This window comes from Sciurus carolinensis, chromosome 4 (genome assembly GCF_902686445.1).
Source record: "Sciurus carolinensis chromosome 4, mSciCar1.2, whole genome shotgun sequence".
Classification (NCBI taxonomy): domain Eukaryota; kingdom Metazoa; phylum Chordata; class Mammalia; order Rodentia; family Sciuridae; genus Sciurus; species Sciurus carolinensis.
In genome coordinates this window covers 65306470-65319284 of record NC_062216.1, presented here as the reverse complement: position 1 = coordinate 65319284, position 12815 = coordinate 65306470, and the positions used below count along the sequence as shown (strand labels likewise).

Sequence of the window (12815 nt, the reverse complement as noted above, 5' to 3'; positions counted from 1 at the left end):
GGGATTTTTTTTGTTTTTTTATTTTTTGATGATGCTGGGGATTGAAACCTGGGCTCCTGTGGATTCTAGATAAGGGCTCTATCACTGTGCTACACCCTAAGTCTTATTTATTTAGCATTGGGGATTTTGAACCCAGGGGTGCTTAATTGTTGAGCCACAGTCCCATCTCTTGTTATGTTTGATTTTAAACAAGGTCTTGCTTAGTTGCCCAGGCAGACCTCAAACTTGTAATCCTCCTGCCTCAACCTCCTCACTGCATTGCATTCATTTGCTACCTTGCCTGTATTTAAATTATATTTGAATTATTTTTATGATTCATTTTAAAGTTAGTGTCAAGTCAGAACTCTCCCCCAAAATTCTAAAAAGTACAGTCTTATGCTAAAATACAATTTTATTTTTTGTTTTGTTTTAGTACCAGGGATTAAACCAGAGTGGTCAACTACTGAGCCACATCCCCAGCCCTTTTTTGTATTGTATTTAGAGATAGGATCTTGCTAAGTTTCTTTAGGGCCTCACTAAGTTGCCGAGACTGGCTTTGAACTTGCAATCATCCTGCCTTCGCCTCCTGAACCATTGGAATTAAGGGCGTGCACCACTGTGCCTGGCTTTTAGTTTGTTTTTGTCAGTCAGTAATGAAGTACTGTCAAGAATTATCTTTTGCAGGTATGTGAAAACCTAAGTGATCTTGAAGATCAATTTATAGTAAATTTGAGGGTTGGGATTGTAATTTTGTAGGGAACTATTAGGATAAGAATTTATTTTAAAAATTCTCCTTTGATGTTTTTATTCAATCAAAACTTAGATAAGTTTTGCTATATAATACTTAAGGCTTTAAATGTGATTTGACTCATGAATAAAATGCAAAAATATTTTCAAAAATTAGTTTATTATTCATAACAACACCATTGTGGTGATCTCCAGCCAAAACTTATTCCACATCCCTATTTTATTTTTATAAATATTTTGTGCAATTTACTAGAATAGGTATTTAATCTATGAAATTGGGACTTTCTGTTTCAGAGATTTTTCAAATTGGTAACATTAGATTTAATCTGATGATTAGATTGAATTCCTGTTTTTTTTTTTTTTTTGGTGCTGGGCATAGAACCCAGGGTACTTTATTACTTAACTACTTTACCAATCTATATCCCCATCCCTTTTTAATTTTATTTATTTATTTAGTTATTTATTTTAAAAATTTATTTATTTTGATTCATTGTAAACAAATGGGGTAAAACTTATTTCTCTGGTTGTACATGAAGTAGAGTCATACCATTTGTGTAATCATACATGTACATAGGGTAATGATGTTTGTCTCAATCTGTTATTTTTCCCTTCCCCCCATCCCACCCACCCCTCTTTCCTCTATATAATCTATCCTTCGTCCAATCTTGTTTCCCTCCCTCCCCCCATTATGTATCATCATCTGCTTATCAGAGAGATCATTCGGCCTTTGGTTTTTTGGAATTGGCTTATCTCACTTAGCATGATATTCTCCAACTTCATCCATTTGCCTGCAAATGCCATAATTTTATTCTTCTTTATGACTGAGTAATATTCCATTGTGTATATTTACCAGTTTCTTTATCTGTTCATCAATTGAAGGGCATCTAGGTTGGTTCCACAATCTAGCCTTCATGAATTGAGCAGCTATGAACATTGATGTGACTGCGTTACTGTAGTATGCTGATTTTAAGTCCTTTGGGTATAGGCCAAGGTGTGGGATAGCTGGGTCAAATGGTGGTTCCATTCCAGGTTTTCTAAGGAATCTCCACACTGCTTTCCGGAGTGACTGCATTAATTTGCATCCCCACCAGCAATGTATGAGTGTGCCTTTTTCCCCACATCCTCACCAACACCTATTGTTGCTTGTATTCTTGATAATCGCTATTCTAATTGGGGTAAGATGAAATCTTAAGGTAGTTTTGATTTGATTTCTCTTACTATTAGAGATGTTGAACATTTTTTCGTATATCTGTTGATTGCTTGTAGATCTTCTGTGAAGTGTCTGCTCGTTCCCTTTTATATTTTAAGATAGGGATCTTGCTGAGTTACTAAGGCTTACCTCAAACTTGTGATCCTTCTGCTTCAGTCTCCCAAGTTGCTGCGATTATATGCCTGTGGCATGAAATCCAGTTCATTCCTGTTCAAAAGTTGTATAATTTCAAAATCAGGAAGGACTTTAGATCTAACCTAATCAAAATACCTAGTTTATAGTTCTTATAATATTTGTCAGTTGTATTGTTTAACTCCATCTTGAGACCCAGGTCCTTTATGTTAAAAGGGGAATTCTGAGGAGCTGTGGAATGAAATTGATGGAAGTATGCTATGTACATATATGAATATACCGCAGTGAATCTCACCTTTATGTATATCTATCAACCACCAGTTAAAAAACCAATAAGTAAGTTGAAGAAAGACAATATAGTAGAGGAAGAAGAACAGGGCTGGGAGTGGCGGAGAGAAAGAAGTAGTACTGGCAACTAAAATGGAGGAAATTACATTCCATACATGAATGATTAGGTCAAAATAAATCCTAAAATTATGTATAACTATAATGTTTTGATAAATTTAAAAAAAATGGAAATACTACTGACAGAGTATACTTTGTTTAAATACTGAAGAGAATTTACTAAAAGTAGGTTGTGCTTAAAGGTTAGATCTGTCCAAGGATTACTGGAGTCTTTCCTTTTGTACCCATGGACATCTCTTTTCTCTAACTTGTGAGAATGCTTAAAAACGGAGATTTAAAGCTAAAAAGGAGACAAGCTTGAGTTGTTTTATACTTTACAATAATTTGTTTTCTTAAATGTCATGGTGAGATTGCTGCTTCTCATGTGGTTTCATACCTTATAAACTCTTACATTGAGGTATAATTGTTTTCTTAATAGTGAGGAAAATGAGTCCTAATTTATACAACCTAATGTCATGTAACTGTGTAGTGACAGAGTTATACTTTGAGCATTGAAAATCTGGTTCCAGGAATCATTCTCTTAGTTTTTTGTTTTTGTTTTTTTTTTGTACCAGGATTGAACCCAGGGGTGCTTAACCACAGAGCCACATCCTCAGCCCTTTTTGTTTTTTGTTTTGAGACAGGGTCTTGCTAAGTTGCTTAGGGCAGCTTTGAACTTGTGATTCTCTTTCCTTAATCTCCTAAGTTGCTGGGATTACAGGTATGCACCTTGGCACCCAGCTTTTCTGGCCGTTTTTATACTTTGAGACAAGGTCTTGTTAGGTTGCCAAGGCTAGCCTTGAATTTGGCGATCCTCCTGCTTTGACCTCTTGAGTTGCAGGAATTACAGGCATATGCTATTGTTCTCAGTTTTTATCCATGTCATAGGATGTATCAGAATCACCTTCCTTTTTGTTTTATTTATTCATTTTATGTATTTATTTACTTATTTAGATACCAGGGATTAAATCCAGGGACACTTAACCACTGAGCCAAATCCCCAGCCTTTTTTATTTTTTCATTTTGAGGCAGCGTCTCACTGAGTTGCTTACCGCCTCATTGAGCCGCTGAGGCTAGCTTTGAACTTGAGATCTTTGTGCTTTAGCCTCTCGAGCTGCTGGGATTATAGGCATGTACCACCACGCCTAGCCTCTCCTTTCTTTGTAGGTTGAATGATAATTCAATAATAATAATAATAATGTTTTGTTTGTACATTTATCTGTTGATGGACATTTGGGTTGTTTCTACCTTTTGACTCTTAGTAATGCTGCGTGGACTACATGTTAACTCTATGTTTAATTTTTCACCTTGTCCATGTAGTAAGTTATAGTATATATTTATAGAGAATAAATTGATTTCAGATACTGTGTCACAGTCCTCTTTGTTCTCAGTGAAACTGAAAACTGTCTATATTTTAGAGTGTGATGAATGTACATTTTCAGTTTCAGAAAGGTAGAGGGACATGATAAGTATCTGATTTGATGTGAGCATTTTAGCCAAGTTAGCCAGTTCATCTCATCATCTCCCACCTTAGTATATTATGTAGTATTAATATATGTTATGTGCTAATAAATCTACTACAATCTGATCTTTGCCCATCATTTCTTCACAGTCTTCCCTATAAAACTGCCCCCACCCTTTTTTTTTTGTGATGCAGGGGATTAAACCCAGGGCATCATGCATACTGGGCAAACGCTCAATCACGGAAGTACACTCCCAAATATTTTTTTCTTCTTGAAAAATTATAGACTCCGTTTTTTGAAACTGTCTTCTCCATTTGTGGTTTGGTTGATATTTTTGTTATTCTATAAGTTTCTTGGTACATTTTCTATTTCGGGACTTTTGTTCATTTTGTTTTGTAATACTTGTATTTATTCTCATGTCTTTTTTTTTTTTTTTGCGGTGCTGGGGATTGAACCCAGGGCTTTGTGCTTGCAAGGCAAGCACTCTACCAACTGAGCTATATCCCCAGTCCTATTCTCTTGTCTATTTTTATTCTCATTTCATGTTGTTTGTTCCATGAGAATATGGCATATGTATGTCTGTTTAGTTTTCTCATAGTGCATAATTGCAAAGTATAAATTTATTAAATATTTTGAACATCTTGTTTGAAAGTAGGCACAATAATGCTTATTAAATTTTAGAGTTTAACACCAATAAAAATAATTTTTTCTATTCTTTTAAATGTTGACAAGTCCCAACTAGTTTGGTCACATTTGTTGAAAAGAAATTTGTAATCTAAGCCCAGAATAAATTTTATATTTAGCAAACAAAATAGTCAGAATGTTTGAATCTACTTCTTTCCCTGAATAACTTTTACCTTCTTTTCAGATTGTTGCCAGCAAAGGAGGTTTTGAAATGGTCACCAAAGAGAAGAAATGGTCTAAAGTGGGTAGCCGCTTGGGATATCTGCCAGGAAAAGGAACTGGGTCTCTTTTGAAGTCACACTATGAAAGGATTTTATACCCTTACGAGCTTTTCCAATCTGGTGTCAGCCTTATGGTGAGATGCATCATTGTTCGTAGAGTGGGTAAATCCAGTTTAAAAACTTTAGTTCTTCTTCATTATAAGATTAAGGTTGTTAATGCATATCAAAGTGTAATAGACTTCTCCAGGCACTAAAATGTGGGAGAGCAAGGAGTATATCCTAGTTTAAAAATCATAGCTATATTTCATGATTTATAAGATAAAGGATATGGGTATGAAGGTTGTTTTCTTATTTATTTAAAGTAAATCTTTATGCCTTAAGCTTTTCAAAAAATTTCTCCTGTTTATTTCATGTATTTATTTTATTTGGTGCTGGGGATTAAATTTATTTTATTTGGTGCAGAGGGGCTTTACCACTGAGCTACATCTCCAACCTTTTTTATTCTTTCTTTTGAGACAAAGGGAAATTTGCTATTTTGCCGAGGCTAACCTTGAACTTGTGGTCCTCCTGCCTCAGCCTCCCAATTTGCTGGGATTATAGGCATGCACCAGCATGCCCAGCTTATGTATTTTTTAATAGCTCTATTGAGGTATAATTTATGTGCTATAGAATTCACCTGTTGTGCTAGATGTGGTGGTGCATGCCTGTAATCCCAGTGACCTGGGAACCTGAGGCAGGAGGATCCTAAGTTTGAGGCCACCTTTGGAAATTAGAGATGTCTTAAGAATTTAGCAAGACCTTGTCTCAAAATTAAATAAATAAATAGATAAATAGATAAAAAAAGTAAATAAAAAGGGCTGGGGATGAGGCTTAGTGGTTAAGCCATGGGTTCAATGCCCAGTACCCCCAAAAAAAAAAAAAAAAAATTTACCTATTGTAGGTGCACATTAAGCTTTAATAAATTTATATGCTTAAGCAGCAGTCACCACATTGGTTCCTGTTCCCTTCTCTCAATCCCAGTCAACTCCTGGTCTACTTTCGGGTTCTAATTTTGTCTAAGAAATTTCACATAGAGGGAATCATACAATAAGATTTTGTGTCTGACCTCTTTATCTTAATGTTTTCAAGGTTCATCCATATCATAGGATGTATTAGTACTTTAGTGTTTGTTATGACTGAATACTATTCTGTTGTATGGATAATACCACATTTTGTTTATCTGTTTGCTAGTTGATGGACAGGTGGGTTGTTTCTATTTTATGGTTTTTATGAATAATACTATGACCATTCATGTACAAGTCTTTGCATGGACATGTGTTTCCATTTTTTCTTGGGTAGATACCTAGGAGTGGAATTGCTGGGTTACATGGTAAGTTTATGCTTAACTTTTTAAGAAACTGCCAAATTATTTTCCAAAGTGGCTGAACTATTATACATTCCCACCGTAATGGAGAGGCTTCTAGTTTGTTCATGCCCTTGCCAGCATTTGATTTTGTCAGTTTTTTTTTTTTATTATAGCCATTGTAGTAGGTATATAGTGATAGTTCATTGTGGTTTTAATATTTATTTTCCAAAGACTATTGATGTTTTGCATCTTATCATGTTCATATTAGCGTCTCATATATCCACTTTGACAAAATGTCTTTTCAGACTTTTTTAATTGGGTGATTTGTCTTATACTTGTAAGGATTTATTATATATTCTGGATGTAAGTCCTTTATGAGATATATGATTTGCAAATATTATAACCTGTGATTTGTCTTTTCGTTTTTGTAATGATAATCTCTTTGAAGAACAATTTATGATTTTTTTTCCTTTAAAGATTGTGTGTTTAGTGTCATATTTAACAACTCTTTTCCTAATACAAGGTCACAAAGATTTTTTTCTTCTTTTTTCATCTAGAGGTTTTATAATTTTAACTTTTAGTTTTAGTTTTGTGATGCACTTTCAATTTTTTCCCCCATGTATAGAGTGAGGTAAAGGTATAAATTCATTTTTGGGGGGAGGTATATGAATTTTTCTGAAAAGACTATCCATTTCCTATTGATTTGCCTTGGTACTTTATTGAAAATTAGTTGAACATAAATATGTGAGTTTATTTCTGAGTTCTGTATTGTTTCATTGATGTACAATGGTCCCCCCTTTCTGGTTTCATTTTTTTTGGGTTTAATTACTCTGCCTAATTGTTGTTTGAGTCTGAAAGTATTATGTGGAAAATTCTAGAAATAATTTATAAGTTTAAAAGCTTATGCCATTTCCAGTAGGATGATCGAATAACATGCCTTCCTGCTTTGCCCCCACCCCTTAGTTACTTCGTAGACATCTTGGTTATTAAATCTAGTGTCATAGTTTCACAGTGTTTTCAAGTAATCCTTGTTTTACTTGATAATGACCCCCAAGAACAAGAGTAGTACTGTTGGCCTTTCAGATATGCCAGAGAGAAGCTGTAAAGGTAAAAGGCAAAAGTAGGTGGGTATGATAGCATATGCCTGTAATGCCAGCACCCCAGGAGGCTGAGGTAGAAGGATTACAAATTTGAGACCAGCCTCAGTGATTTAACAAGGCCCTAAACAACTTAGTGAGACCCTGTCTCAAAACAAAAAATAAAAAGGGATGGAGATACTGCTAAATGGTAAAACTCCCCTGGTTTAAATCCTCAGTACCAAGAAGAAAAGAAAGGGGTAGGGGTGGGTAACATGGAAAATATACAATAAGCTATTTTGAGTGAGAAGCACCATATTTACATAACTTCATAAAATTATAGTGTATTACCTATAATTGCTCTGTTTCTGTTGTTAATCTCTTACTATACTTAATTTTTAAATTAAACTGGCATAGGTGCACATATATAGGGAAAAAAAACCATAATATACATAGGGTTTGATACTATCCTCTAGTTCCGGCATCCATTAGGGATCTTGGAATGGATGTCCTGCAGATGGGCAGCCACTCTAAATATCTACCCTAACACTATTATCACACTGTCTTGAGTGTTGTAGTGTTATAGTGAATTTTGATATTCCATTATATAAGTCTTCATGGGTCTTTTTCAGAATTTTGAAACAATTTGTTTCCATAGCAGTTTTAGGATCAGCTTTCTGTTTGCACAGAGATAAAGTATGTTGAGATTTTTTGTTTCATTGTTCTGGGGATTGAACCCAGGTGCACTGTACCTCTGACCTATATTCCCAGACCTTTTACTTTAGTTTTGAGACTTGCTAAGTTGCTGAGGCTAACCTTGAGCTTGATAACCTCCTACCTCAGTCTCCTGGGTTGCCTGGATTACAGGTGTGTGCCACTGTGCTTGGCTGCATGTTGGGATTTTGATAGGTTTACCTTCTTTAGATCAATTTAAGGAAGAATTGCTATCTGGTTTCATGTAATTTTAGGGATTTACTGGAAATTTATTAATTTATTTTTCTACTGATTCTCTTGTTTCTTATCAGTGAGTCTGTTCTCTTTCTGTGTCTGATCTTTCAGGGTGTACAGATGCCTAATTTAGATCTTAAGGAAAAAGTGACGTCTGAGGTTCTCAGCAATGATATCCAAACTTCCCCAGAGCCAGGCACAAGAATGAACATTCTGCCAAAGAGAACAAGACGTGTCAAGTCTCAGGTACTATTGTCCACGGGCTGTTTTTAATAGGAATTTCAAGTGCATTGATTGACATAGTAGTCTTCTGGTCATGGGAGGCCATTCTTATACTGTTGTTCTTTAACACTTGAAGAGACATAGCTTCCATTCCCTTTTTTCTTTTTTTTTTTTTTTTTTTTGATGATGTTGAAGATAGAAGTCAGGGTCTTACGCATGCTAGGTAGACTCTACCACTAAACTACATCTCTGCTTCCATTCACCTTTCAGGTGAATAGAGGCAGGGTCTTGCTAAGTTCTGAGGCTGACTTTGAACTTGTGATCCTCCTGTCTCAGCCTTCTGAGCTGCTGGATTACAGGTGTGTGCTGCTGTACCCAGAAGACATACTCTTGAGTTCTAGTACATTTTATTTTCATGGTTTAGCAGAGAGGAGTGAAAAAAGAACAGTTTTATTCTTCACTCACTAGTCTTTTAAAAACTTGTTTATAAACTTCTTAGTGTCTGACCAATTATACTGTAACTTCTATAGGGTTCACATAACCTAAAATGATTTGAAAACCCAGTGCTACTGTAGAAAATGCCATAATTTCTTTTTTTCCCCATTTTCTTTAAGGTCTTAAGGGTTTAATTTTTAAAGTTTGTTAATAAAGATAAGTCCTGGGCTGGGGAGATAGCTCAGTCGGTAGAGTGCTTGCCTTGCAAGCACAAGGCCCTAGGTTCGGTCCCCAGCACCCCCCAAAAAAAAGATAAGTCCTTAGGTTGAGAGAGTGAGGTGTCCTTAGAATTCTAAGATTTGGTATATTTAAATTAACATATAAAGAGATAGGAATAGTAACTTAATGGAATCCTGAATATTATTTTAACATCTAGAAGAACAAAACAAAAAATGGGGATGGTTTGTATTGTAACAAGCAAGATAAATCTGTTAATAACAAGAAACATTGGATCCAGGGTTGTATGGAGTCTTGTCATTAGTGGGCTAATGATATTTCTTGCTTTTCTAGGGCTCAGGGGTTCTCTCTCCATCAGGCCATTCCTGTTCTTCTTCTTCTTAGTTTATGTGTACTGAATAACTCAGCCTTTTACATAGTTTGATAGCTGAAAATTAGGTGTCCTTGATAGGAATGTGGATTTAATAGAAATTCATGGGAAACTGATAGCCCATTATAAATTTTAGACTTTGGTTAAGTTACTATGAAGTTTTTGTTAGTGTGTTTCATCTCAGAAATTCTGATCATTGTTGGGTATACAATGATGATTCCATTTTGGGGCCTGAAACACTGTGGACTAGTTAGCCTCTTTTAACTTAGTGACTCAGTTTTTAAGAGTTGCCCAGTCTCTCTAACCAATTACCAGCTTGTGATGAAATAATTTTTCATATTCTTTTGAAATCATGAAAGACTTGCCTCTTCCATTCTTCTTTTTTTTTTTTATTGTAAACAAATGGGGTACAACTTGTTTCTTTGGTTGTACATGAAGTAGAGGCATACCATTTGTATAATCATATGTTTACATAGGGTAATGTTGTTTGATTCATTCTGTTATATTTTCCTTCCCCCCCACCCCTCACCTCTTCCATTCTTTCACTCCATTAATTCATTGATTCATTCTGTCTTTCTCTTTCTTGGAATTCAGAGCGTTATGCATGCTAGATGAGTGCTCTACCATTGAGTTATACCACCAACCCTTTGCCTATTTCTAATTCCTTTTCTTTATGTATGTGTAAAAATAGCAACCATGTAGAATTTTCTTACTCATTATAGTAATTGTCATTATCATTGAAGTCAGGTTGTTTCAGGTAGTTTCTAAGAGTTACTTCAGGATTTGAAATTAAGATTGTTTTTTCCAGCACTCGGAACTGAACCCAGGGGCACTTTACCACTGAGCTATATTGAGCTTTTTTATTTTTTGTTTTGAGACAGAGTCTTGCTATGTTGCCCAGGCTGGTCTCAAACTTGCAATCATTCCTGCCTCAGTCTCCCGAGAGTTGGAATTACAGGTGTATAGCTGGGTGGTGCCCAGCTAAGAATTGTTTTCTTTTTTGACTCACATTTTGTACTTAATTGCTATATTGCCAGTTTGCCTCTCATTCCCAGTGTTTTATTTCAGAAAAAAAGTAAAAACTTTTGGTAGAACTTTTTCTTCTTTTTTTCTTATACACAAAACTCCTAACATTCATCCTTAGTGTCTATCTCTCTGTGGGGCAGAGTGTACCTTTCTTTCCAAGGATAATCCCTCTGTCACCATCCCTTCTGGCTTTTTTAGTGATTTTAGTGTATCAGTTGAGAAATTTTTTTTTTCTGCTTCCTCTGTCTGCTGAATTTCTGTCCTGCTCCCTAATCATATGTGTGTTTTCAAGGCTGTATCATCTTAAAAATAAAATCTTTATTTCCTACCTTTTTTCACAGAAAAACTTCTTGGGAAAAGTTAATATTATGTCAGTTTCCTCGACACCTGTTCAGTTTAATTTCATTTAAACTATACTGTCCAAGTGACAGTTTAGGTAATTTTTTGAAAATCGTTTTACCATTTTGTCAAATTCTGAGGCCCCTTTCCATTTTATCCCTTACTCGATCTCTGGTCATGTATAAGGTTGTTGACTCTTTTGAAATTCGGTTAGCTTGACTTTTCTTTGGCTTTTTAATCTCTTTCTTCTGGTATTCATCTTTACCCTCTATCCATTCCTTATTCATCTTTGTTGTCTCTTCTTTCTGTGCTTTATTTTGTATATTTATTTATTTATTTATTTTTCACTATCGTCACACTCCTTAGCTGTCTCATCTGCTCTGTGATTTCATTTATTACCTATACATTCAGGACCCCTGAATATGTGTTGACATCCACACAGCTTTTCTACTTACCAGGTGTGTATGTGTCTGTGTATTTATGTGTAATCCTTGTTGGCCATAGCACAGGTATGACAAATTTATTGTGTTCCAAACATAATTTATTTACCACCCTTTCTGAATCTCTTTTTCCTTAATATTTTCTAGCATGGTGACATTAATAAACATAGTCATCCAATAGTCTTTCAAACAAGAAACATAGAAAAATAGAAGTAATTCTCTTGTTTAATGGTCCAGGACTAGGTTATTTTTTTAAAAATTGCGACTTCATATTTTGAATTTGTATTGAATTCTGATCCACACCACAGTTTGTTTTGTAGTTCTTTTTCTAGCATTTTAAGCTGGGAATCTCATCATTTATTTCTGTTCTTTGTTTTTATTAGTGTGCTTAATATTAATAAAGTTTCCTGCAATCACTATTTTAATTTGTTCCAGAGATTTGATGTGTAATTTTTTTTTTTTTTTTTTTTTTGGGTGCTGAGGATCGAACCCAGGGCCTTGTGCTTACAAAGCAAGCATTCTACCAACTGAGCTATCTCCCCAGCCCCTGATGTGTAATTTTTAATGTTACTTTTTAATAGTTAAAAATTTCCAGGTGGAAAGGTCTTTTCGAGGCGTGATTTTGTTATAGTTTCATTCCATTAAGATCAGAGAATGTTGTTTTTATTTTACTTTTTAGAACATTATTGCCTGTCTGATAATGTGGTTGTATGGAGTAATTGATTAAAATACTTAGATATGGCACTTAGTGTATACTTAACGTATATTAGCTTTTATTATTATGCGCACTTACTATATCATTAACATGTTAGCTTTTATTATTATGTACTCTGTTTTAATAATGGTAAAGGATGTTTATTGTTATATTTAACATTGAACTAACTATAAGAGGCTGTTTGCAAAAACAGTTTGCAAAAGTTTTAAAGATAAATTTTGAAATGCAATTTTAGGTTGGTTTTGGTTTTAAGATGATTTTTATTAAGTCTTTTTTGGGGGGGTGTTGGTACTGGGGATTGAACTCAGGGCACTTGACCACTGAGCCACATCATAGCCCTAGTTTGTATTTTATTTAGAGGCAGGGTCTCACTGAGTTGCTTAGTGCCTCACCATTGCTAAGGCTGGCTTTGAACTCTCAGTCCTTCTGCCTCAGCCTCCTGAGCTGCTGGGATTACAGGCGTGCACCAGCCATACTTTGCTGAGATTAGTCTTTATTGCATACATCACTTGTTACCAAGCCATAGACTATAAAGTAGTCTATATTTTATTCAGATATATTTTTATTCTTACTTATTTATATGTTGAAAATAAATTTTGGTTATTAGTCCACATTCAGAGATTATGATTTATCTAACTTCAAGATTTAACACTGATTTGTCAGCATGCTCTCACATAATAAAATGCCACACAATAGAAATTTAAACTTAACAATAAATTTTCCATATAAGGACATATGCTCAACTTGAAGTATTTTACGATTAGTATGTCATGTCTACACTGTCATCAAGGACCCAGGCTCTTTCCATCTTTCTTGTCTTGCTTGCTTTAGCATGTGGGTTA

The 12815-nt window shown here is 34.9% G+C and overlaps 1 protein-coding gene across 1 annotated transcript in view; it reads left to right on the top strand.

The window, feature by feature from the left end:
- Kdm5a (lysine demethylase 5A) overlaps positions 1 to 12815 on the top strand; it is an 80286-nt gene that overhangs the window by 6864 nt on the left and 60607 nt on the right. Inside the window, 2 exon segments of the mRNA XM_047548292.1 lie at positions 4784 to 4954; positions 8301 to 8435. Of these exon segments, the coding sequence (XP_047404248.1) occupies positions 4784 to 4954; positions 8301 to 8435 (306 nt within the window).